At 31.2% G+C, this 24,740-nt stretch overlaps 2 protein-coding genes across 11 annotated transcripts in view; one reads left to right on the top strand and one right to left on the bottom strand.

Moving 5' to 3' along the window:
• LOC130448063 (C-terminal-binding protein) overlaps positions 1–6,590 on the top strand; it is a 29,664-nt gene extending 23,074 nt beyond the window's left edge. For 2 of the 4 annotated variants that reach the window (XM_056785240.1, XM_056785238.1), the window contains exon 6: positions 784–6,590. In XM_056785240.1, coding sequence (XP_056641218.1) covers positions 784–849 — 66 coding nt within the window. In that variant the 3' untranslated portion in view covers positions 850–6,590. Of the gene's footprint in view, positions 1–768 lie in introns of all 4 variants that reach the window. The other 2 variants (XM_056785235.1, XM_056785236.1) reach the window with 1 other exon arrangement.
• A 346-nt stretch (positions 6,591–6,936) lies between these two features.
• LOC130448138 (dedicator of cytokinesis protein 1) overlaps positions 6,937–24,740 on the bottom strand; it is a 29,392-nt gene continuing 11,588 nt past the window's right edge. The window contains exons 11-24 of one of the 7 annotated variants that reach the window (XM_056785361.1): positions 21,968–22,078; positions 21,217–21,372; positions 20,614–21,040; positions 19,103–19,548; positions 16,296–16,544; positions 15,906–16,242; positions 15,648–15,836; positions 13,203–13,406; positions 12,881–13,143; positions 11,460–11,554; positions 11,046–11,156; positions 8,631–8,862; positions 7,561–7,711; positions 6,937–7,432 (exon numbers count right to left, since the gene is read on the bottom strand). In XM_056785361.1, the coding sequence (XP_056641339.1) occupies positions 7,173–7,432; positions 7,561–7,711; positions 8,631–8,862; positions 11,046–11,156; positions 11,460–11,554; positions 12,881–13,143; positions 13,203–13,406; positions 15,648–15,836; positions 15,906–16,242; positions 16,296–16,544; positions 19,103–19,548; positions 20,614–21,040; positions 21,217–21,372; positions 21,968–22,078 (3,231 nt within the window). In that variant the 3' untranslated portion in view covers positions 6,937–7,172. Of the gene's footprint in view, positions 7,433–7,560; positions 7,712–8,630; positions 8,863–9,698; positions 9,832–11,045; positions 11,157–11,459; positions 11,555–12,880; positions 13,144–13,202; positions 13,407–15,647; positions 15,837–15,905; positions 16,243–16,295; positions 16,545–19,102; positions 19,549–20,613; positions 21,041–21,216; positions 21,373–21,967; positions 22,079–24,740 lie in introns of those variants that run through there. The other 6 variants (XM_056785366.1, XM_056785363.1, XM_056785364.1 and 3 more) reach the window with 6 other exon arrangements.

The raw sequence follows: 24,740 nt of genomic DNA on the forward strand, positions 1-24,740 counted from the left end.
CCCTTTTAATTAAATAAAAAGTTCTAAATGGTGTTTCTACTTCCGGAAACAATCTTTAAAAGCATTATGTGATCCGTTAGACTGTTTGTCATCGGACCCCTGTGTGGTTTAAGTGATATTTTTGATCTGGTAAATAGCCAAAAGGTGTGGAAGTTATAAATACGAAGTTTATCTTGAAAGTATTGTCTTATTCACCTCTATTCAGTGACTTCCTTCGAAATAGTCCCCATTCTATTAAAAAACGAGTTCCCGGTTGTGTTTCTTCTTCCGGTAACAATATTCAAAGTCATTTTCTGATCCTTTGGATTCTTTGTCATCTAATCCGTGTCTTTTGAGCGACATCCTTTAAAGTAGGTGCCTTTTCGTTAAATAAAAAGTTCTAAATGGTGTTTCTACTTCCGGAAACAATCTTTAAAGGCATTATGTGATCAGTTAGACCCCGGCGTCTTTTGATCTGGTAAATAAATAGTCAATGTAGTGGCTTCTCAGAGCCCAAAATACCCTCATAATCAAAAATATATTTTCTTTTTTTGTTACTGAAGTTTCAAAATGTGGAAATTTTATCCTAGAGGTGAGGTTCTGAAGGTACTTTTAGGACGAACCTCGTATATGACAGATATTCTTGAAGAAAAGTGGAAATATCAAAATTTGTTTTAAATACTTTCGGTTTATATTAATTTTGTATTTGTTTGCCTATAGTCTTGTGAAGAAATTATTATTTTTTTTTTTTAGTGTAGCGAATATTAGTAACACTTTTTTCTATGTTAGCCGTTTTATTTGCAGCCGATGAGTACACCTGATCCAGCAAATCACCACGCACCCAAACCCGAACCTTCGGAAGTCCACTAACGTTTATATCAATGACCCAGATAAGAGTTTCTCGAAGGGCAAAGTACCGCTAAGGAATGTGTGGAGTGCATGTTGAAAAATAATCACAATATTATTTTATTTTATTATTTTTTGAAAATATCTACGTTTCCTGTTTGTGTTTTTTTTTTGTTCGACTCTGTAAAGTATATATAATATATACATATCGCAAACACACGTACACACACACACACATACACTGAGAAAAAAAAACATCACATGCCTTATAAATATAAATAAACAATAATATGTACCGTTCGTGCTCTAGACTCATTCTGAAATACCACCCCCACCCCTAACGTTGGTTCTTTTTCTTGTTTTAATTTTAGTTGATGTGATTTTTTTTTTTTAATTGTAATTCGATAATTTTTTAACGATAAAAAAAATTGGTTTTTATGTACATAAAACGTGATTTTATTAGTGGAAATTGTGATTTGAATGGAAAGGTTTTCAGATGAGTCTGCCACATACAGGGTGAGTCGACTTTGGAAAATATCTTCTGGCATTTTTTTTTTCATTCGTTTATCTACTATAAACGCGCGTTAGCAAAAATTGCGCAGCTACGAAAATATTGAATTCGATGCAGATAAAATATTTTGCGCAAATATCAAAAAAATTATCGCTGTTATGATAAATTTTAAACGTAATCAAAATCGCGGCTGCCCTTTTGCGCTAAAAATATCGCGCGCGCATCAAAAAACGACAAAATATTTGGATTGTTGGAATCATTTTTGAATTTGCGAAATATTAATAAGCGCTATAATAAAATGATGCGCAAATTTGAATTTGAACAATTATGCGCTGGGAAGTATTGCAGCAAAAGAAATGAACGGGAAAATGTGGAAATCAAAAAAAGTTTAAATTATAGTACCCGCGATGAAACTGCGCTAAATATCGGGAGCGCAACGAAATATCAGAAGTGTAAATTATCGCCAATAGTGCGTTAAAGAAAAATATTGCGCAAAATAAATTCATATATATATATATATATATTGTAATAGCAAAAAAGGTCGTAAAAACTATAAACTTCCTAATTATGCGCAATATTGAAAATTTTACCCTCAGGAAAAAATGATGCGCAATATAAAAAATTTGATCGTTCAACAAAAATTGCGCAAAAAACTATGCGCAATATTAAAAAATTGACTTGTCTACAGAAAAATGATGCGCAATATTAATAAATTTGATTGTTAAACGAAGAATTGATGCGCAATATAAAAAATTTGATCCTTTAACAGAAAAATGATGCGCAATATTAATGAATTTGATGGTTCAACAAAAATTGATGCGCAATGTTGAAATTTGCCCGTTTACAAAAAACTATGCGCAATATTAAAAAATTGACTTGTCTTTAGAAAAATGATGCGCAATATTAATAAATTTGATTGTTCAACAAAGAATTGATGCGCAATATAAAAAATTTGATCCTTTAATAGAAAAATGATGCGCAATATTAATAAATTTGATTGTTAAACGAAGAATTGATGCGCAATATAAAAAATTTGATCCTTTAACAGAAAAATGATGCGCAATATTAATGAATTTGATGGTTCAACAAAAATTGATGCGCAATGTTGAAATTTGCCCGTTTACAAAAAACTATGCGCAATATTAAAAAATTGACTTGTCTTTAGAAAAATGATGCGCAATATTAATAAATTTGATTGTTCAACAAAGAATTGATGCGCAATATAAAAAATTTGATCCTTTAATAGAAAAATGATGCGCAATATTAATAAATTTAATGGTTCAACAAAAATTGATGCGCAAGATTGAAATTTTCCCGTTTACAAAAAAACTATGCGCAATATTAAAAAATTGACTTATCTTTAGAAAAATGATGCGCAATATTAATAAATTTGATTGTTCAACAAAGAATTGATGCGCAATATAAAAAATTTTATCCTTTAACAGAAAAATGATGCGTAATATTAATAAATGTGTCCATTTAACAGAAAATTGATGCGCAAGATTGAAAATGTGACGCGATTAAATAGAAAAAATGAAGCGCAAAATCTGTCCTAAATAAATAAACTTGGCGCGCAATAAAAACTATTTTTAATGGTTATTTGAACAAATGCGCAATTTAACCAGTCGAAAATGAAAAATTTCCGTTCCTGTGCACTATTAGCCGTCAAGTTACTAATTTTTCAAAAAAAAAATATCTAATTTCCATTAAATTTAATTATTATTACGCAAAAAAATTTTCATAGTTGCGCGGAATTGCGCATAATACAAAATAAATATCGATGTTTGTATTTTGCGCTAAATTATAACGTAGCGATTATTCCATTGCGCAATAATAACAAATTTGTTTTTTTTTATAAATTGCTTTTGAAGAAGACGTTTTCCAAACAATCCTATCGACTGCGCCAATTATAATAATAAATTTTCTAATCTGTTGATGTTCATTTAAACATTGTATATTTCTAGACGTTTTTTAATGCAAAGAAAACTGTTTTCTGTGTTTATCAATTTTTCGCTTCACATAGTAGGAAAACTTTTTTTTTTCTATTTAAATAACAGAATGGGTCGACGTTCTTTTATAAAAAAAATGTTTTTAATCTAATCAAACATTTAAATAGATTTTCGTTACGTTATTTTAGACCGATTCGTTTCAATATTTACAGGGTGTGTCCTAAAACGCATCAGCATTAATTTTCCTTTTAATTTTTTTTTTTTTTATTTTCTTCCGTTCTTTCTTATTACTAAGTGCATTATTATGTTCAGAGGAAAGCTAAACTGCGGTATTTTTTACAAGAATAGTTATATATTTTTAAGTTTTAGTTGTCGTCTGAAGAAAAAAATAAATTAGGGCATCGGCCATTGGCGGAAAACAAAAATCGCAAAAAACAAATATTTCCAATGGAATTTTCATTCTTTAATTTTAGTTAATAGAAGATCGTCAATTCGAACTTATCAATTTTTCCAATATATCCGGTTTGGAATCGTTAATTTGGCGTTTTCGTGATCGAAAAATCCGTTTATCGAATCGAAAATTAGTATTTCCAGTTCGATAATTCGAACCTTAATCATTGTTACTAATTTCCGATATCCTGAATATCGATAAATGGATTCTGAATGATCGAAAACGCTAAATTAATAACACCGGCAAATACAAAAATAGAGTTTTTTCTTTCTCACTTTGTATCTTCATTCATTGAATTATTTTGTGAATTTATGGAGACCTAACCCCTTATTCATTCAAAATTTTCCAACCCCTTGATTTAAAATACCATTAGGAACGCATTTAGATCAATGATTAATTTAAATTGCAATCCTGTCTTAAAAATAAAACGCTAAGCATAAGATTTGATAACTCAATTTTTTTCTATCACATTAAAATGGAATTTTTCCAACGTAGAAGGTTTTAACCTATAAATAACCCAATGAAAGGGAATCAAAAGGTGTTATATTTTCATTCAACTCATATTTTCGATATTGGAACATTAATATTGCACCATCTTCATCAATTTCTTGTTTTAATGATATTTTGTAGACCTTCCTATATATATCTAGAGAGTCATTTTTGATATTTATTACACAGGTATCGATAGTGTCTTCTAATTCCAAAATTGATATCGAATCGTTTTGTGAGGTTCGTTATGGTCTTCGAATGACCCCACAAAAAGTGACCCAGTGTTGTTGAAACGGTAAATATTGAATTAGTGCCTCTTCGTTCGATACATTTACTTGAGACAGTGTCTCACAGCTCTTCCAGGAGCCATTATTTTGGAAAAGTGACCATCTGTCAAAACTGTATTACTGATACTGATTATAGGGATAGTAATTTTTGATATCTATTATACAGGTATCGATAGTGTCTTCTAATTCATTCGGAAAATTAATATTAAATCATTTCGTAAGGAAAAAAATCCAGAATTGTCTTAGTTCCTTTAGAAAATAGGTTTTGGTCTTTAAACAACCCAAATGGTGTTATTAATTTTTTATAGTGTGTGATTGAAAAAAAATTGACATACAAGCATTTTATTTTTAAGATTTAAAAAAAAAACAAATGTAAATATGGTATTTTTGAATATTTCATCTAAATACCTTCCTTATTGTTGTACGCCATACCAATTATTTCAAATTAAGGGTTTTGATACTGACAAATAACACGAAATAGAATAGAGCCTTGATGATCTGATCAACCATTTTCCAGATATATATTCAAATCGCAAAATACTTGCTCATAAATTCATATATTTCCGTTTGGCGGGTTATATTTATTGATCAAGAAAAGGCTTCTTGTCGCAAGTTTAGTACTGATATAATTTGTTAAGAAAATAGTTTCTTCTGTATATCAATGGTAGAGTAGAAGATTAAGCGGAAGATCGTTTACCACGTCGAAACCATCAATTTTTTTATGTTGCCTTGTTTAAGCCATAGAGATATCCAAGATTATGATGAGACGTGATCCCAACATCGCTTTTGCAACTGTGACTCATTTTGTTAAACTTTCATCATTTTCTTGTTATCCAAAAACTTATCTTGACATTTTCAATTACATCTTGATCCAATTTGGTACAGGGAAATTGTCTTCTTCTGTAACCAAATTTTCAACAACCGGGTGAAATATCTAAGGTCACAATATTTTTTGTGGTAGACCTAATTTTACTTCTGGAACGAAATGTCCTTCGAATTACTTTCGGAAAATATCTCTAGGTACCCTTTACATAGAAAGATTTTGGCTTTTTGGCCTTTACCACATCTAATAACTGTAATCTATGTGCCGTATGTAATTCATTTATCTTTATCTTTGAAACTGTCCACTGTTCGGTTATTGTTAGACGTAGGAACAATTTTTATAGTAACTTCAAAAGTCGCATATTCGGTTAGAGACAGAAGGGGGAGTAGTCGACGGATTAACGGATTATCGAGGCTCTATTGTATCTAGTTCACACTGTATATAAAGAAGACTGATACACGTTGATGATCTTTTAGTAAAATTTGGATTTGCGGTTCCGTCAAGCCGACCCTGTATATTTGTACAATATCTTTTTATCTGCAATGTTGTATGAATGAGTAATAGCCCAAGATTTTGCGTTTTTTTTTAGAAAAAGAAGAAGATGAAAAATTATATAGTATAAATTATATGAGAATTAAAAGTATGTATAAGTTGATATCGAGGACATTGTTGACGATGTTAATAAAATTAAAAACACCAGTGAAAGGATCGAAAAGTGAATTTGAAGAAACGTTTTTTTTTTGTTTTTTGGAGGTTAAATGTGCGGGTTCGAATAAATTTCATATTTGTAGGATATTTAGTGATATTTGTGACTAATTTGAGTAAAATGAATACATACGATACAAAAAAAAACCGCTTTTATTTATTGCGTATTTTTGTTATTATTTTCAAATGTTCATATTTTACATTCCGCTTGTTGGTTTCAATTAAAAAGGCAGCTCGTGTAAGTAGCTCAAGAGTAAGATCCATCCTGTATATTAGACGCAATGGAAATTTCGCGGTGGAACCGTTTGCTCAGCATATATATTTTTATATAAAAAACAAAACAAAAGGAAAATTTAATTAAAAGCCAAAAACGTTTTCGCGAAGTAGTTAAACGGTTCGCCGGTTGCTGAATTTGGATTTTTGGTAACGAAAGTACGCAATGACGTTTTTATGATATGAACACAATAGTTACAGCATGTGAAATGGAATAAAAAAAATTGTAGGGCTATTGGACTTCCACAAAATTTTCAAATAAATATCTTAAAATTTATATCGGTTTGTTTACTTTTTTGTATTTTCCACAATTACCTAGTTTACGGTAGTTTCAGTAAATGTCAAGTGAAATCTGTGTTTGTTTGATATTTTTGAAAAAAAATTATGGCAGTTTTTGATAAAAAACCGGCGCAAAACTTGTAACGAGTAAACAGTCGCACGCCATCGAACGGCTCAGGTCGTGATATAATGTAGTGGAAACTACGAATTTGTTTTTTCTTTCTTTGGAAAAAAATTATGATAACTAAATTACCTTTCTCAAAGACCAAAAGATATTTCTGGCGTCAATAAGGAAGATTCTTGCTATTTTCATTCCATTATGACGTTTATTGAAATGGAAATAAAACGAAATATTTAATAAGAACGTTTTTATTATCAGTTTTTTATAATAAATATATTCTTTGGTCTCTATAAAACTTTAAATAAAAAATACTAATTTACAAAGAAAAAAAGTTTCGAAATATAAAAAAACCGATACCGTAATCGGCATCGAGTATTGTGATGATTTGTTAGACGTGTAATGGCACTTATGGTAACTAATCCTAAAAAAACAACATTGAAAAGTGGTTGCAAGGGGTGACTAAGGCGTTAAGTTTGTATAATTCGGTTTTTTTGGCGGTTTAGGCGGCGGCGTCGGCGGCGTTTTACTCAATTCCATCTCTACGTTTTCCTCCGCGAAGGTCAAAGTATTTCTCAAATTCGACGCTCGATGGGAATACAAAAAACTGTAATTTTCGTTATAATTTGAAAATGTGTTGCTGTTCTCACTGTCTCTGTTATGTTTCGCTGGTAACGGGGGCGGTATCGCGTCTTCTTCGCTTATACTAGAATCCGTTGTTCCTAAAAAGAACAGACTATAATTAGAATGCTTCGGATTCAATAAAAAAAAAAACTTTCTTTCAGAAAAATCGGTTTCGTATTTTTCTTTTTGATAATTTTGATGGAAATATAAAAATCTATAGAATTACCTATAGAATCTCTATTACTACTAGTCCCCGAGCTCCCTGCGCCTCTTATGGTAATCGAAACACTGTTCGGTCTAGAATATTGACCACTGGACGGTCGACTTAACCGTTTCTCTTTTTCAACTTCTGATCGGAGAGGTCTTTTAGGGTGTAACTGTAAAAATAAAATAAATAAAAAAAGAAGAACGTTTTAAAATCTGATTACCAAAAACTACCATAGAACTAGCAAACAAAATCATTAAAAGAACAATATTTAAACTACTACTAAATTTATTCATCGACTAGTTAGAAGCAAGTACCTCAGAATTAGTGAAGTTCCCAGTGGGGCCCAAAGTTAACCCAAAACAAGTAAATCTTCCCAGATTGAGAAATTAAGTAACAGAAAGAACTGATGATAAACAAAAAAATCGAAAAGGAATAGAACACTTAGACTTTCCCAAAAAAATACCATTAAATAGTATACAGATGGTTAAAAAACTACCATAGGAAGTGAAACTGATTATCTGGGGATGATACTAAATATTCATTATCATCAAGCCTCTTGTCTAAAGCATTTTACTTGGTATCAAAAGATTTGTAGTCATAAAAATGACAAGAGAAATGATAGCGAGCTCCTGTGTAATTTTCTTGAATCTGACATGGAAATCCTGAGGAAAACTCGACGAATTAGGTTCTTGGTGATAGAGAAAGCAAAGAAATTGAACTTTTCTTGAAGCTGGCATAATCATCCTGAAGGAAACTAGATGAAACAGGTACAGGAAGCCAAAAAATTGACTCTTAGTCACCAGGAGGTTTAAGAAAATGCTCCTACATCATTTTCTCAAAGCTAATATGAAAATTCTGAAGAAAACTCGATGAAATAGGTTCTTGGTTATAAAGAAAGCAAATAAACTGAACTTTCGATACCAGTAGGTTCAAAAACTATTAGTCATTTATCTTTATTAGCTCCTCAACAGGACACTCAAAAAGGATCTATTTATCTACCACCGTCGACAAAATGCTTTGGGTAACAAATTTGTAAGTATGAAGCTAGATTATTAGAACCCTAAAATAGGAAATTAAATTTTACTTACTTCTTGTGTTAATTCGAACACCGTATTCGATTTATTTGTACAAGTGTTGTTTAACTCTGTATCGGATGTATACCATTGAGTAGTACACTTTTCAACGGGGGGACTAATCAAATCAGTCTTACTCGATCTTCGTTTTTCCTTTGGTACCTTAGATTTTTTATGACCCAAACTCGGTGTTCCTGTAAGACTCTTCGAAGGAGAATAACTTTTGTTGTAATGTTGAGATGATTTGCTGAAAAATAATACAGAATAAACCGATGGAATTTAAGCTCAAAGAAAAAAAAAGTTCAAATACTAGAAGTACAAGATTACAATTAGCATAAGCAAAGCATTAAACTTCTTTAATTTAATAAACTACGAGATGTAATCAAACAATAAGGTAAGCAAGTTTTTATAGATATAGTCTTATGTATCGAGACAAGTTTGAGTCCATTTTAGCTTATAAGTAAGTTAATATAGTTAACAGTGTCTTAAATCGAAAAAATTACCAAAAAAAAGTTATTGACAGCCGAAATTTTTTTATGGTGTTGTGATCTTCAGAATTGCAATGAAAGACAGCAAGGCTCCACCACTAGTTGAAATCATATGATTATCCTTTTTGTGTTAATAAGAGTTGTAGAGGATGTGACTCGTAGTCACCAGCTATCTGGTGTTTATTCGTGCTAATATCGTTTTCTCGACTATTTCTTTTTCTTATTTTTTACTACAGTGATTTGTTTTAAATATTATTTTGTTTATTTGATTTAAATCCTATCCTTCATCATTTCATTTTTATTTTCCTTTAAATTTCACATACTTTTTTGTTGATTATTTTGTTATTTTTAAAGTTGATAACTCGAGAATAATTTAAACGTCAATTTCAGTGTTTTTTGTATGTCATGGAGTCAAAAGCCGTTTCGAAATCTACGAAAACTGTTTCAAAACAATTTTGATTATCTTCTTATATCTGTTTTACAAATTTTTGAGTTTGTTTTACCAAAATTATGATTTTATAATCTCTACAATCGTTTTTGGATGAAAATAAGTATTTTTTTAAACATGCACTGTTAGTATTTTGAAAATAATTACCATAAATAAGCCAAATCCCGCACCATTATTGTTAATATTTAAAAGTTAATAAATAAATAAAATTAGATTTGTTAATGTTATTATGTTATTTTAAGCAAACGTGTTTCTGCTATTCGCCAAATAGTGACTTTTTCTGAAAATCAAAAAAAAATCATGGTTAGTGCCTCAGCTATCGGATCCTACACAATACAAAAACCAAAACTAATCGGTGCAGAAAAATAGGAACGTCAAAAGTAAAACTTCAAGTAAAACATTTTCAAAATTAATCTTATCCAGTATATTTACCAAATCTAGGACTGTTCGACTTTTAACTAGCCCTCGAAACCGATATATAGAAGGAAAGAATGATGAATTAAACAAAAAATACTTAGAAAAACGTACAAAAGAACAAGACAAGAGATATAGCAATGAGGCTAGATAGGTTAGGCTTCTCTTCTTTCCAGTGTCACTTGTCATTTGTCTATATGACTTGTCAAATATTCTGGACTTGTACTAGTATTGTTTTCAAAAATGTTCCTGAAAATCGAATGGGGTACAGAAGCAACGAACAACGATACTGAAAAGAATTTGACGCACGAAAAATTTAGATAAATGTCAAAATTTTGAATAGAAAGTTGTAAAAGTTGATTTCTGTGAAATTCCGTTGTCGAACAGAGGTGAACAAGTCAAAAAATTTCATAAAACTGAAAAGATTTTTTCCAAAAAAGGTGAAATAAAACCTGAAAAGTGGAATGACATACCGATAAAATGATTTTAGGTAGAAGAGGTGAAACAAGGTGAAAAATTACATACAACTGAATTGATATGGACTAACAGATGTGAAAACAGAGCGAGGAAGCCTGGAATTAAGTGCAACTAAAACGATATTGGATGGCAAAAGTGAAAAGAAGCCTGGAATTGAGAAAAAGTCTAGAATTACATCCCGTTAAAATGAACTGATCCAGCAAAGGTAAAATAAGACCTAAAATTACATAAAACTGACACAATGTCGGTTAACTGAGGTGAAGCATCCTAAAACCGAAAAGATATTTGTCAACAGAGGTGAAATAATATTTGTGATTACATAAAACTGACATAATATAGATGAACAGTGGTGAAATAAGGCGAAGAAGGCTGTATTTACATAAAACTAGAAAGAAAGCTGGTGAGAAGAGGTGAAAAGTGAAAGAGCCCGCGACAATAAATCTAGTATATTCAGATGTGTGTTTTGAGGTTAATTTTTCTAACTTGAGCTCGAGCTCGAAATAACTCCATATAAAAAGATGTATATATCAAAGTTTTACTTTTGATCGTCCCTTGGGGTCGTATTTCGTTTTATCTAAAAGCGACACTGCTCATTATACGAACCTATTGACCATAGGAGATGCGGTAGCGAAATTAAAATTTGCAGTAAAATTTCTCAACGACGCCACTTGGCTTCTAGTCAAACTGGAAACACGACTGCGACTGCCAACGTTACTACGTACAAAAATTATGAAAATAATAATAATAATAATAAAAAAAAAAAAATAATAACAAAATAAAAACCAAGCACATTGAAAGCGAACACGTACTGTACACACGTTATTTCGAAATACACCCACAGAATACTTTCTTTAAATTGTAATTTAAATATCGATGGATTTTTGCACAAAAACTATAACATCCACCTTATATACCTGATACGGTATCGTGTGATATGTCGATGAGTATTCCATGTTATACACACACACACAATTTTATTGACGTGCAACAATTGAAAAACCTCGTATATAAACTTACTCGGAGGTTATGGTAATATCCGATAACCTGGTGTCACTAGTTATGCTATAGTGACGTCTCATTTGTACTTCGTTTTCTAATTTTATATCACAGTCCTAAAAAAAAAAGAAGAGAATATCAAGTTTGTGATTAAACCAAAATTGTCGTTCAAAAACGACCTTTTCCGTAAAGAAGAAGACTCACTCTGAACAAACATCACTAGTTATTCAAATGATGTTGACCAGATGAGGTCGAAGAAGTCTGGGTCTGCCTTGTAAAAAGTGAAACAAGGTGAAATGGAGTGAGAAGCCTGGAACGACACAAGACTAAAATGACATTGTCCAACAGAGATGAAGTAAAGTGAAAAAGAATGACATGATGTTGACCGGCTGATCTGAAATGAGGTGGAGAAGTATGCAATTACATATAACCGAAATTATAATGGCTGACAAAGGTGAAACAAAGTGAAAACTCTTGAATATATAAAACTGGAATAATATTGATCGACATAGAGTGAAAAAAGGTGAAGTAGCAAGATATGATGTTGACCGGCTGATCTGAAATGAGGTGGAGAAACCTGGAATCATATAAAATTAAAACAATATTAATCGGAAAAGGTGAAATAAAGTGAAAAAGCCCGAAATTACGTGAAACTGAAATTACAATATTCAACAGAGGTGAAAGAGTATGAAATTATTTTGGGCAATTGATCTGAAGAAGTTTAGAATCATGTGAAGTGAAATTATTGGTTAGAAGAGGTGAAATGAAGTGTAAAAAGCTTAAAATTATATGAAACTGAGATGACATTGGCCAACAGAGATAATAAAGTCTAGAATGATTTTGAATAGCTGATCTGAAATAAGGTGAACGAAGCCGGATATTGTAAAAATGAAATATTATTGGTCGGAAGAGGTGAAATGAAGTGAAAAAGCCTGAAATTACTTTAAACCGAAAAAATGTTGGTAAACAGAAGTGAAATAAGATGTAGAAGCCTAAAATTTCATAAAAACGAAAATGTTTTCGTCGACAGAGGTGAAATAAGTCCAGAAATTACTACAAAATTGACATAACGTTGGCTAACAGAAGTGAAATGAGGTGAAGAAGTATGAAAGTACATAAAATTTAAAATATGTTGGTGAACAGAGGTGGAATTAGGTGAAGAAGACTGAAATTTCAAAGAACTGAAAATATTTCGGTCGATAGATGTTAAATAACACCTAAATATTACATAAACTGACACAATGTTGGTCAACGGAGGTGAAATGTGGTGAAGAATCCTGGAAAAATGTAAAAGTGGACTAATGTTGGTTGACATAGGTGAAGAAGCCTAAAACTAAAGAGATATTTGTCAACAGAGGTGAAATAGGGCACGAAACTGACATAATGTTGGCCAAGAGAGGTGAAAATAAGGTGAAGAAGTCTAAATTTTAAATTTTCCTTACCCTTTTACCGTATTTTCCTTCGACGTCCTCCTTCAACGTAGCGAAACATTCTTCGAGACGTTTCTGTAACGGTCGCAAATTATCAGGTACTTTTTGTTTGTGAATTTGCACGCATAAATCCAACAGCGGTATCTGATCGGCTATAAGATCCTTCAGCTTTTCGATCAGGATCTTATCTTCGGCGTGGTGCGTTTCGTAATCGCCAGTAAAAAATACTTCCTCGTAATTTTTTATGCCTCCCATAACGGCGGCATCCAATATACCTAAACGAAAAAAATAAGTGGCGCGGTCGATAGGATAACGCTTAAATTTTTTTATTTACCGTTTAACGTTAAACTTAACGTGTTGATCTGCATGGATTTATCTTTGTTCGATACTACAACGTAATTCGTCAACGTCTTGTTGGTTTTTTCCATAGTTTCTATGGCGTTTCTTAACGGCGATATTTCGTGTACTTGAGTGTGTTCGACGGGAAACCATCTCAATATACCGGGCAATGGATACGTAGTCGTCAATTCCGTTCTTTCTAATAAAGAAAATTTAAATTTTAATTTGTAGTAAATATCATTTTATTTAAATTAATAATTTCGTCATTTCCCTACCCCCCCCCACCCCCCCTTAACCTGTCATCTGTATCCCCATTTTTGTCTAGTACTCTTCTAATTCCATTTTTTTTCTTCTTGTTATTATTGTTTGGTATCGCTTTTCTCAATTCATCTTCTTTAACAGAATTTTTTTAAATCTATTTTCCTTCATCTGCTTATCGTGGTTCTTCTCATTCCACAATTGTTATTTATATATTTCTTCTTCTGTTATTTCTTATTTGTTATCATAGTGTTACATTGCTTTATTTGATTCTTCATCTTTCTTTATTCCTTCACTTCATCCTCCCAGCCAGCAGACGCATCTCGTCTTGTCCTGGTTCTACCATTTCTATTTTTCGTATAGCGCTTCTCCCACAGTTATTTTATTTTCTTCTGCAATTTTTCTATCCTTTCTTCAACAGTTTCTCTTGTTATTTATTTCTTCATAGGCAGTTTTTGTAGTTATTTCTTCTCCTACAATTTCTCTACTTATATCTTTGGTAATTTCTACTGTCACTTCTTCTTCGATAGTTTCTCTAGTCATTTCTTCTTTTGTAATTTCTGCAGCTTTTTCTTTATCTGCAGTCTTTCTAGTAATTTCTTTATCAGTAGTTTCTATATTAATTCTTCTATAGTTTCTCTAGTTATTTCTTCTACTATAATTTCCATAATCATTTATTTCTTCTTCGATATTATCTTTTGCTCTTTCTTCATCTGTATAATTTCTCTAATTATTTCTTATCCTATATTTCTTTTTCTTCAATTACTGCAGTTGTTTCTTCTTCTGTAGTTTTCCTTGCGATTTCTTTTTCTATAGTTTGTTTAGTTATTTTTTTATTCTGCGTTTTCTATTGTTGTTTCTTTGTCTACAGTATCTCTAGTTATTTCTTCTTCGATAGTTTCTGCTGCTCTGTAATTTCTATACTTATTCTTCCATTTGCGGATTCTCTTCTACAGTTTTTCTTGTTATTTTTTTATTCTCTCAATTTCTCTAGTTATTTTTTCTACTGTAGTTCCCCAAGTCATTCATTTCTTCTTCGATGTTATCTGCAGCTTTTTCATCATCCGTAGTTTCTCTAGTTATTTCTTCTTCTGCAGTTTCTTTAGTTATTTCTTCAACTGCTGTCTTTCCAGTAATTTCTTTATTTGTAGTTTCTCTATTTCCTCTTCTATAGTTTCTCTAGTCATTTATTTCTTCTTCGATGTTATCTGCAGCTTTTTCATCATCCGTAGTTTCTCTAGTTATTTCTTCTTCTGCAGTTTCTTTAGTTATTTCTTTATCTGCTGTCTTTCTAGTAATTTCTTTATCTGTAGTTTCTCTATTTCATCTTCTATAGTTTCTCTAGTCATTTATTTCTTCTTCGATGTTATCTGCAGCTTTTTCATCATCCGTAGTTTCTCTAGTTATTTCTTCTTCTGCAGTTTCTTTAGTTATTTCTTCAACTGCTGTTTTTCCAGTAATTTCTTTATCTGTAGTTTCTCTATTTCATCTTCTATAGTTTCTCTAGTCATTTATTTCTTCTTCGATGTTATCTGCAGCTTTTTCATCATCCGTAGTTTCTCTAGTTATTTCTTCTTCTGCAGTTTCTTTAGTTATTTCTTTATCTGCTGTCTTTCCAGTAATTTCTTTATCTGTTGTTTCTCTATTTCTTCTTCTATAGTCTCTCTAGTCATTTATTTCTTCTTCGATGTTATCTGCAGCTTTTTCATCATCCGTAGTTTCTCTAGTTATTTCTTCTTCTGCAGTTTCTTTAGTTATTTCTTTATCTGCTGTCTTTCTAGTAATTTCTTTATCTGTAGTTTCTCTATTTCTTCTTCTACAGTTTCTCTAGTCATTTATTTCTTCTTCGATGTTATCTGCAGCTTTTTCATCATCCGTAGTTTCTCTAGTTATTTTTTCTTCTGCAGTTTCTTTAGTTATTTCTTTATCTGCTGTCTTTCTAGTAATTTCTTTATCTGTAGTTTCTCTATTTCTTCTTCTATAGTTTCTCTAGTCATTTATTTCTTCTTCGATAGTATCTGCTGCTGTTCCTTCGTCTGTAGTTTCTCTATTTTTTCTTCTGCAGTTTCTTTCGTTATTTATTTCTTTATCTGTCGTTTTTTTTAATAATTTTTTCTCTGGCAGTTTTTTCATTTGATAATTGAGAAAATTGCCCCCCGAAAATGATAAAAAAAATATTTACCTAACCATAGGTGTGCGAATTCGTTGGTACTTTCGATGAGAGGGTCTTTTCTAATAAAGGGTCTAGAAAAAGTGAACTTTTGTATATTGTTCACCCTGTAAAATTTGACTATTTGATCTGAAACGGGTTTTCCGGAAAATCTTTGTTTCTTTTCGTCCATCACCGGATCTACTTTGTTTATTTGAATATCTACAAAAAGAAAAAAGAATTCGATAAAAATGAAAATGAAAAATTTTGTTTGTTTGAATACACACATACATTGCTTGTCGGATCCGACGATTTCTTCGCCCGGTTGCGTCAATTTGTTCAATAGTTCCGCTTTGGGGAATTCGTTCAATATCCTAGCGTTAAAATCGGCCAATCTTTCGTATTCTTTTCCCCTGTATACGAAAACTTTGTTTCTGAGAAATTGCGGAAAACCTTTGCCGTAATAACCGACTCGGAAATATTCCGGTTCGGCGCGCGCCTTTTTCATTATATCGTCGTAAAAAATGGCCATCCTTCGGTGCAGATCGCTCAGGCGGTCGTAATCGAACGTTTCCTCTTCGTATTGTTCCGCCAATTCTTGACATTTCTTTATCGCGCATTCCCACATCTAAACAAAACAATATTTGAAATTCGCGGTATACATTTTTTGTTTGTTCTTACCTTTCCTTTGCTGTAATTTTCTATTATCCCGTAATAGAGCTCCTCTTTGAGTTGTCGATGTTTTTTCGCTTTGATTTTATCGCCTCGCAATAGAGAGCTCAAAGGCTCGTCGGACCAATTCAGCAATTTCGCGTGCAATTCCAACGTGTAAGCGGCTTCAGTGAAATTGTCGCACTCCAAATGGAGATCGAACAATTTGTTCAAATATCTTATGTACATTTCCTTTTTGTTTATTTCCGAATAAAAATCCTGGAAAAGGACGACAAATTAGCAAAAAAATAACGAGGACAATTTTAAAAAACGCGATTATACGCGGCGATTCAAAATTAACGTTTTTAATTTACTTTTTTATATAGGATGTCCCGGATAAATAAAAAATTTACAAAGTTACGCCACGATTCTATGAAAAGATAGGTTTAGATACGAGGAGATACAAAAGTAAGAAGGTCAAGAACAATTTTCAGTCTACTTGTTTATACAGAATGTCCCGGTAAATGTATAAATGGAAAATTCGCGTGAATAAAGAGATGACGAAGAAATTATAGAAGATTCGAATGAAAATTGAAAAGGAAAATTTTTAAGAAATGACCATAAATGAAAATTGAAAACATATTCGATTATACAGTGTGTCCCCTGAATGCATTAGCGAAAATATTACTAATTTGATTAAATCGAATCAAAAATTATTCGGGCCAAAATTATATTTTAGCAATTTTGATTATATAGGATGTCCCCTATTCAAGCTCTATTTGGATTATACAGGTTGGACAATGAATAAATTGTCTTAAGAGACAATTTTAGGTTATTTTCTTATACAGAAAGTCCCGTGAATACAAAATTATCGAGATCATGAATTATTTTAGTATTTTTTGTTATACAGGTTGTCCTGCGAAAATATTTACGAACAATTAACGACGTCAAAGACAAATTTTCTTTTACAGGATGTCTCAAAAAAATGAGAAATTATTCAAAACTCCAAATATAATTATACAGGTTGTCCCGTTGTCAATTTTAAAGCATCCGATTATACAGGATGTCCCGCAACTATTATTCCGGTTAATAAATAGTCTACACCATCTACAATTACACAGGGCGTGTCGAAAATTGGGCATTTCTCATATTTTACAAACATTATTATACAGTTTGTCACGTTAATAAACGTCAAAGACAATTTCGGTTATACAGAATGTACAAATATACAAATATTAAAGCATCCGATTATACAGGATGTCCCTCAACTATTATTCCGGTTAATAAATATTATTATGAACATTATTATCCAGTTTGTCACTTTAATAAACGTCAAAGACAATTTCGGTTATACAGAATGTCCCGTAAATCAGAAAGTATATATTTCAACGAATATAATTGTACAGATTGTCCCGCGAAATAATTTACGAAAAAATCGATACGACAAAGTTAATTTTCGAGTATTCGACTATACGGGACGTCCCGTAAAATCAAAAGTCCAAATTTTCTTTTACAGGATGTCTCGAAAAATGAGAAATTAATCAACTCCAAATATAATTATACAGGTTGTCCCGTTGCCAATATTAAAGCATCCGATTATACAGGATGTCCCGCAACTATTATTCCGGTTAATAAATATTATTATACAGTTTGTCACGTTAATAAACGTCAAAGACAATTTCGGTTATACAGAATGTCCCGTAAATAAGAAAGTATATATTTCAACGAATATAATTGTACGGATTGTCCCGCGAATTAATTTACGAAAAAATCGATACGACAAAGTTAATTTTCGAGTATTCGACTATACGGGACGTCCCGTAAAATCAAAAGTCCAAATTTTCTTTTACAGGATGTCTCAAAAAATGAGAAATTATTCAAAACTCCAAATATAATTATACAGGTTGTCCCGTTGCCAATATTAAAAAATCCGATTATACAGGATGTCCCGCAACTATTATTCCGGTTAATAAATATTATTATTAACATTATTATACAGTTTGTCACGTTAATAAACGTCAAAGACAATTTCGGTTATACAGAATGTCCCGTAAATAAGAAAGTATATATTTCAACGAATATAATTGTACGGATTGTCCCGCGAATTAATTTACGAAAAAAATCGATACGACAAAGTTAATTTTCGAGTATTCGACTATACGGGACGTCCCGTAAAATCAAAAGTCCAAATTTTCTTTTACAGGATGTCTCAAAAAATGAGAAATTATTCAAAACTCCAAATATAATTATACAGGTTGTCCCGTTGCCAATATTAAAGCATCCGATTATACAGGATGTCCCGCAACTATTATTCCGGTTAATAAATATTATTATGAACATTATTATACAGTTTGTCACGTTAATAAACGTCAAAGACAATTTCGGTTATACAGAATGTCCCGTAAATCAGAAAGTATATATTTCAACGAATATAATTGTACGGATTGTCCCGCGAATTAATTTACGAAAAAATCGATACGACAAAGTTAATTTTTGATTATTCGATCATACGGGATGTCTCGCAAATGGATAAATGAAAAATTAACGACGCCGAATAATATTTTATTATACGCGTTGTCCCATAAATAAACAAATAAATGGATGACTCGTTAAAAAAGTCCTAAAACATCGATTATTACGAGTCCTATGTCACTATAAAAGTACGGGGGGATTTGAAACTTTCTTAAATCCAAAAAAAAAAAAAATGAACAAAATCGTATATATACGACGTACAAGTATTTCAATAACAAAAACGTCCTAAACTCATTAAATATCGAAGATAATACGACAATCAAGTTCTAAATATAGGAAATAAACGATAATAAAGGTTGTCTTACCAATAAATTGACGGTACAGCTCATGGTATTCTCCTTATTATCGTCGGTGATGATCGTCCTGTATTCCAATAGACTTTCCATCAATCTCGATACGATTTTGACGAATTTAACGCCCTCCTCGTTCATCGACGTATGTTTCGAACACAAATCGATCATAATATCGTGAAACATATTTTTGTATTCGTGATCGCCTTTACCGCCTTCGAATAGGGCGTCCAATTTTACGATCATCTCGTTTTCGAAATCGGAAAAATTTCCTTTTATGTGCGACGAATCTCGTTTCGTGTCGCCGTAACTTTCCGTTTCGTATTTCGACGAATAAAATTCGCATTGCATCATATCGAAGAATATCTGTATGGTCGCCTTTCGAAGATCCGGTTCCGGTATCAGCGTCATTTCCAATATCAAACCGACCAGAGACGGTACGAACTGAACTTTATTTTGACCTGCGACAGAATAAATCGTCCTTAGATACCCTTTAAATACACTACCGCCGTATAAACACACCAAATTCCGTACAAGTAACCACCGTATACGCCAGGATTTAGCACCATCAGCCACCGTATACGCCAGATTTAACACCAATTACCACCATATACACCAATTTCACATCAAAAAACTACCGCTTATACCAAATTTGGAACAAATAACCACCATATACGCCAGATTTAGCACCAATTACCACCATATACACCAATTTCACATCAAAAAACTACCGCTTATACCAAATTTGGAACAAATAACCACCATATACGCCAGATTTAGCACCATCAGCCACCGTATACGCCAGATTTAGCACCATCAGCCAGATTTAGCACCAAAAACCACCAAATAGACCCGATTTGGGATCGATAACCACCATTGCCACCGTATATACAAGATTTGGAACTGAGTTATTGATTATTGACGGAATATAATACAATTCAGGATGATGTCCTAGACAAAAAACCGTATACACCAGATTTGACACCAGTAGTTACCATAAACGCCAAATTTAGTATTAACAGCCACCATATACACCAAATTTAGCACCAACATATAAGTTGTAAGCACCAAATGTATCAGATTTAGCACCAGTAGCCACCAAGTTCACAAGATTTGGGACGAATAGCCACTATATACGCCTGATTTAGAACCAAATGATTACTTGTTGAAGGGATAAAAAACAAATCTAAATATTGTTTAAGAAATAAGTTTTAAACGCCAAATACACCAGTAGCCACCACAAGATTTGGCCCCCGAAGTCACCAGATTTGGAACCATATACGCCATATTTAGCACCAGTGGCCACCTTTTACTCTTGATTTGAAACCAAATGATTAATTATTGAAGGGACATGAAAGAAATTCAAATAATTTCTCGAAAACGAATGGAACCACCCTATGAACCAGATTTAGCACCGATAGCTAGCAGATTCATGCCAGTAGCCACCATATACGCCATATTTAGCACCAATAACCGAAATATATACAAAATTTAATTCAATTTAACTGATATAAAAAACGACTTACCCAAATTGAACCACATCGATTTGATTTCGAATCCCATTTCGGTTCTCATGTCCTTAAAAAGATCCAATATCCTAATTTTTTTATTGAACGAAAACGTTTCCAATTGCAACGCCCTTTGCGTCATGAAAGCTATGGCGCAATGGAAAAAATTATTCCAGGCGTCGTGTTCGAATTTTTGAAAAAAACAATCTCGTATAGTATGAGAAAAGAATCTCAAAGATTTTAGTACGATACTATTTTGTAACATCAACATGTCGCACCAATCTTTCGGGAAAACCGAATTGCTAACTAATTCCTTGAAAACTACCAATATTTCCATGAGAAAATCCAAAACGTCGAAATTCGTCGAAAAACTATTTATATAATTGTTGTAATGTTCGTTGGTCATTTGTCTGAATATATCCAACATCACGGCTACCAAATTACTCTAAAAACATTTAGAAAATTATTAAATTATACAAGGTATTTATTCGAAATATTGTTTAGGAAACATAACATAGGTTGTTCGGAATGTTGTTTCGGAAACATATAAATCAATTTTTCCTACATCCCCTGTATGTTATAAAATGCGTTGTACAATTATTTTTTTTTTTTGTTACTCACCGCATGCGGATTATCTTTTTCCATTTTTATATGACTCTGTATGACTGTCCTAAGTGCGGATTGGATAATTTCTGATATATCAGAAAAGGTCGAACCTACGTCCTTTCTAAATAACAATTCCATTATATCACTCATGTTCTTTATACACCATTCGACCTAAATAATCGATATTGCAAAATATATTTCGAAAATAAAATAGTCAAAAATCTATCACACAAATATGAAAGTGAAAAATTTACAACACATAAATGAATAGAATGATTTTTTTTTCTTCAAAAGTTCAAAAGTTTTAATAGAAAAAATGTGCTTGAATGTATTAATCATACGAAGATAATTTCATTTTCGATTTCTATATTATATCAAGTTATTTTTAATATCAAATACATAAGCCAGTACGGTCCTGTTGTTTATTGACGAGCTAACGCGTCAAGTGAAACAAAGTGTAAAATTTGTGAAAAATACAATTTTTTTTTTCAAATTATATAAAGAAAAAATAATAAAATCACCTTCGTATATAACGACATAAATAAATTTTACTACAAAACCTAATAGATATTAGGAACGAGAAAATAGTAAAGTGAGGTTATGTTTATAAATGAACGTATCCAATTTCGATGAGATTTTGTAGTAATAAGACCAGAAGTGGATAGAATAGGGAAAATTAGCCACAATGAAGTGCGATTAAATCGACGTAAGTTATTTAAAATAAATAAGTAAAATGAGTAACTATTTTCTAAAATGTTAAGTTCACCTCTTCTGGATATCCGACATGCTGATTGACACAATGTTCCGTTGTACCAAGCAGTTGAGCCACCTTGGCTACCGATCTGTTTTGCCTTCTTCCGTCTTGTCTCGTTACACCCTATAATACACCGATTTCACCACTACACTAAATATTACACGCTCAAATATAACATAAAACAAATCGACTGCTAATAGAAATGTAAAAATAAAATCGATAAGGGGGTTAGAACAAAATAGATAAGAGATAATGGGGTCGACAGAAAAGATGTATGCTTAAAATATATTTCCTAGTAAAATATTATAGTTTCTATAAAGGGTGGAATTTAATTATAAACTCAGGTAGGTTTGGAGAATTAGACGTTAAATTAAAGAATTATTTTTGTAAACTACTTTTTGTAAAGGCATTTATTAATAAAATTTATATTATTTTTAAAGCCAATGAAAGGATTATATGTATTCCAAGGTATCAAATTATTAAAAAATTTGTTTCGCTAACCAAAATATGGCTTCTAACAGTAAAATTAGATTAAATGTACAGTATTTTTAAAACCTTGAAAAGGATTATATGCATGTGTATAATTATCAGATAATTCTGAATGTAAACCAAAAGATGGCATTTAACAGTGAAAGTAGTTCAAGTGTACTGTATTTTTAATGCAAATGCAAGGATTATATGTATTCGAAGGTATATCGTACAAAATTATCAAAGAATTTTGTTTGTAAACCAAAATATGGTAATGAAGAGTAAAAGTAGTTCAAATGTACTGTATTTTTAATGCAAATGCAAGGATTATATGTATTCGAAGGTGTATCTTACAAAATTATCAAAGAATTTTGTTCGTAAACCAAAATAAGGTAATGAAGAGTAAAAGTAGTTCAAATGTACTGTATTTTTAATGCAAATGCAAGGATTATATGTATTCGAAGGTATATCTTACAAAATTATCAAAGAATTTTGTTTGTAAACCAAAATATGGCAATGAAAAGTAAAAGTAGTTCAAATTTACTGTATTTTTAAGACCAATAGAACGGTTATATGTATTCGAATGTATATCGAATCAAATAATTTTGATTGTAAGCGAAAAGATGGCTTCTAATAGTAAAATTATGTCAAATGTATAGTATTTTTAACGTCAATGGTAGAATATGTAAAATATATAGTATTTTTAAAGAAAATATTACATACAACGTTTTTTATACTCATTAAATGAACTCAACAGTTAATATACGAGTCATTACAAGACAAGTCAATGTCAAAACATCATCAAATGCCAAAATAAAGACAATGAAGTCGAAAACAAAGAATGTAAATATTTTTGGAATCCAAATGAACAGAAATTACGTTTCGATTACAAGAAAATTAACGAAACTAGAAATCGTTTCGTTTATGATGAGGAATTAGAAGTTTTAAGCAGTGGAAACGGCTAAAAAAGAAGAAGAGCACACTTTTATACCGATTAATTAATTAATTTCGACCTATTAGAGGCAACAACCCCTAAATAATAAAAAAAATTTTTTAAATACATATTTTCTGTCGATTTTTTTTAATAAAAATATTCTACTGAAAATATCCAAACCAATTAAGAGAAATTATACAGTATGCTGAAAAAGTAAGGTAACAATTGATATCGTAATTTTTTTATTCCAAAGAATCCACCACCCTGTATTAATAACGAATATAACTGAAACTTCATTTTTGAACATACTGTATTTGAAACTTTCCAATCTAATTTCTAATCAACTTTTTTTAAAAATTGAAAAAAAAATTACAATACAAGCTTTCGTTATATACTTTTTTGTTATAAAAAATCGCTCTATGATTTTTTTCTATCATCATTTATAATAATAATAAAAAAATAATCAATAAATTTCTACCTAAACATGCAAATTACAATATAACTCAAACAAAACCATAACAAATCTAATAGTGGTACTATTGACTGCGCCACTTTCAAGAAAAAAAAATACAGACAGTAGCATCAGAATACTTCGTTTTATAATATGTATACAACTCAACGGGGTCTAAATCTGGTAACAATAATAACAATTCAAAGAATTTCTGCCTTAGAATTGGTTAGTTAGTTGAATTTAGATGAAAAAATTTTAATGTTTGTATTGTATTTTCTATTATATCGAATTACATTTTAAAAGTGGCGAAGTCGATAGGATTATATGAAATAATTAACAAAAGTTTTCGTGTAATGCTAAAAAAAGGACGTATACCATAAATTTTAATGGGTATACATTCCGTAGTGCCTTTATTACATGCTTATCAAGAGATCTCAAGCACATTCCGTCTACAGATATTTTTTCTCTAAAAGTTTTTGAAAAACAAAAAAAAAAGAAAGATGCAATTGAGAAAGAGAAAAAAAAATAGTACCTAAAATTGTTTATTTGCTTGAAACATTCGGCGGCCAAGGTGTCTCTGGTGCAGAAGAGTTTCGTAATCGCTCTCAATTTTCTATTTTCAAAATAATTTTTTTTTTTAATTAAAACCTGGAATATTTTGAGAATAAAATATCCCTTAATATTGAATTCCAATTTATTAAAGATGATTAGGAAATAATGGTTGTTAAAATATACGAGGAGCTCAAAAAAAATTATTAAAATACATCTATAGGTGAATCTACAGTCTAGTAAACAAGTTGCCATTGCCATTTTCCTTATTTTAATTGTTATTTGTGATGATACAAGACATTTTCCAAATTTTTCCAATGATTTCTGGTAAACAAATGGTTTTAAAAGATACCACATGGAGATTTAGAAGAAACAACCATTCG

The sequence above is a fragment of the Diorhabda sublineata genome, chromosome 8 (assembly GCF_026230105.1).
Source record: "Diorhabda sublineata isolate icDioSubl1.1 chromosome 8, icDioSubl1.1, whole genome shotgun sequence".
Taxonomy (NCBI): Eukaryota; Metazoa; Arthropoda; class Insecta; order Coleoptera; family Chrysomelidae; genus Diorhabda; species Diorhabda sublineata.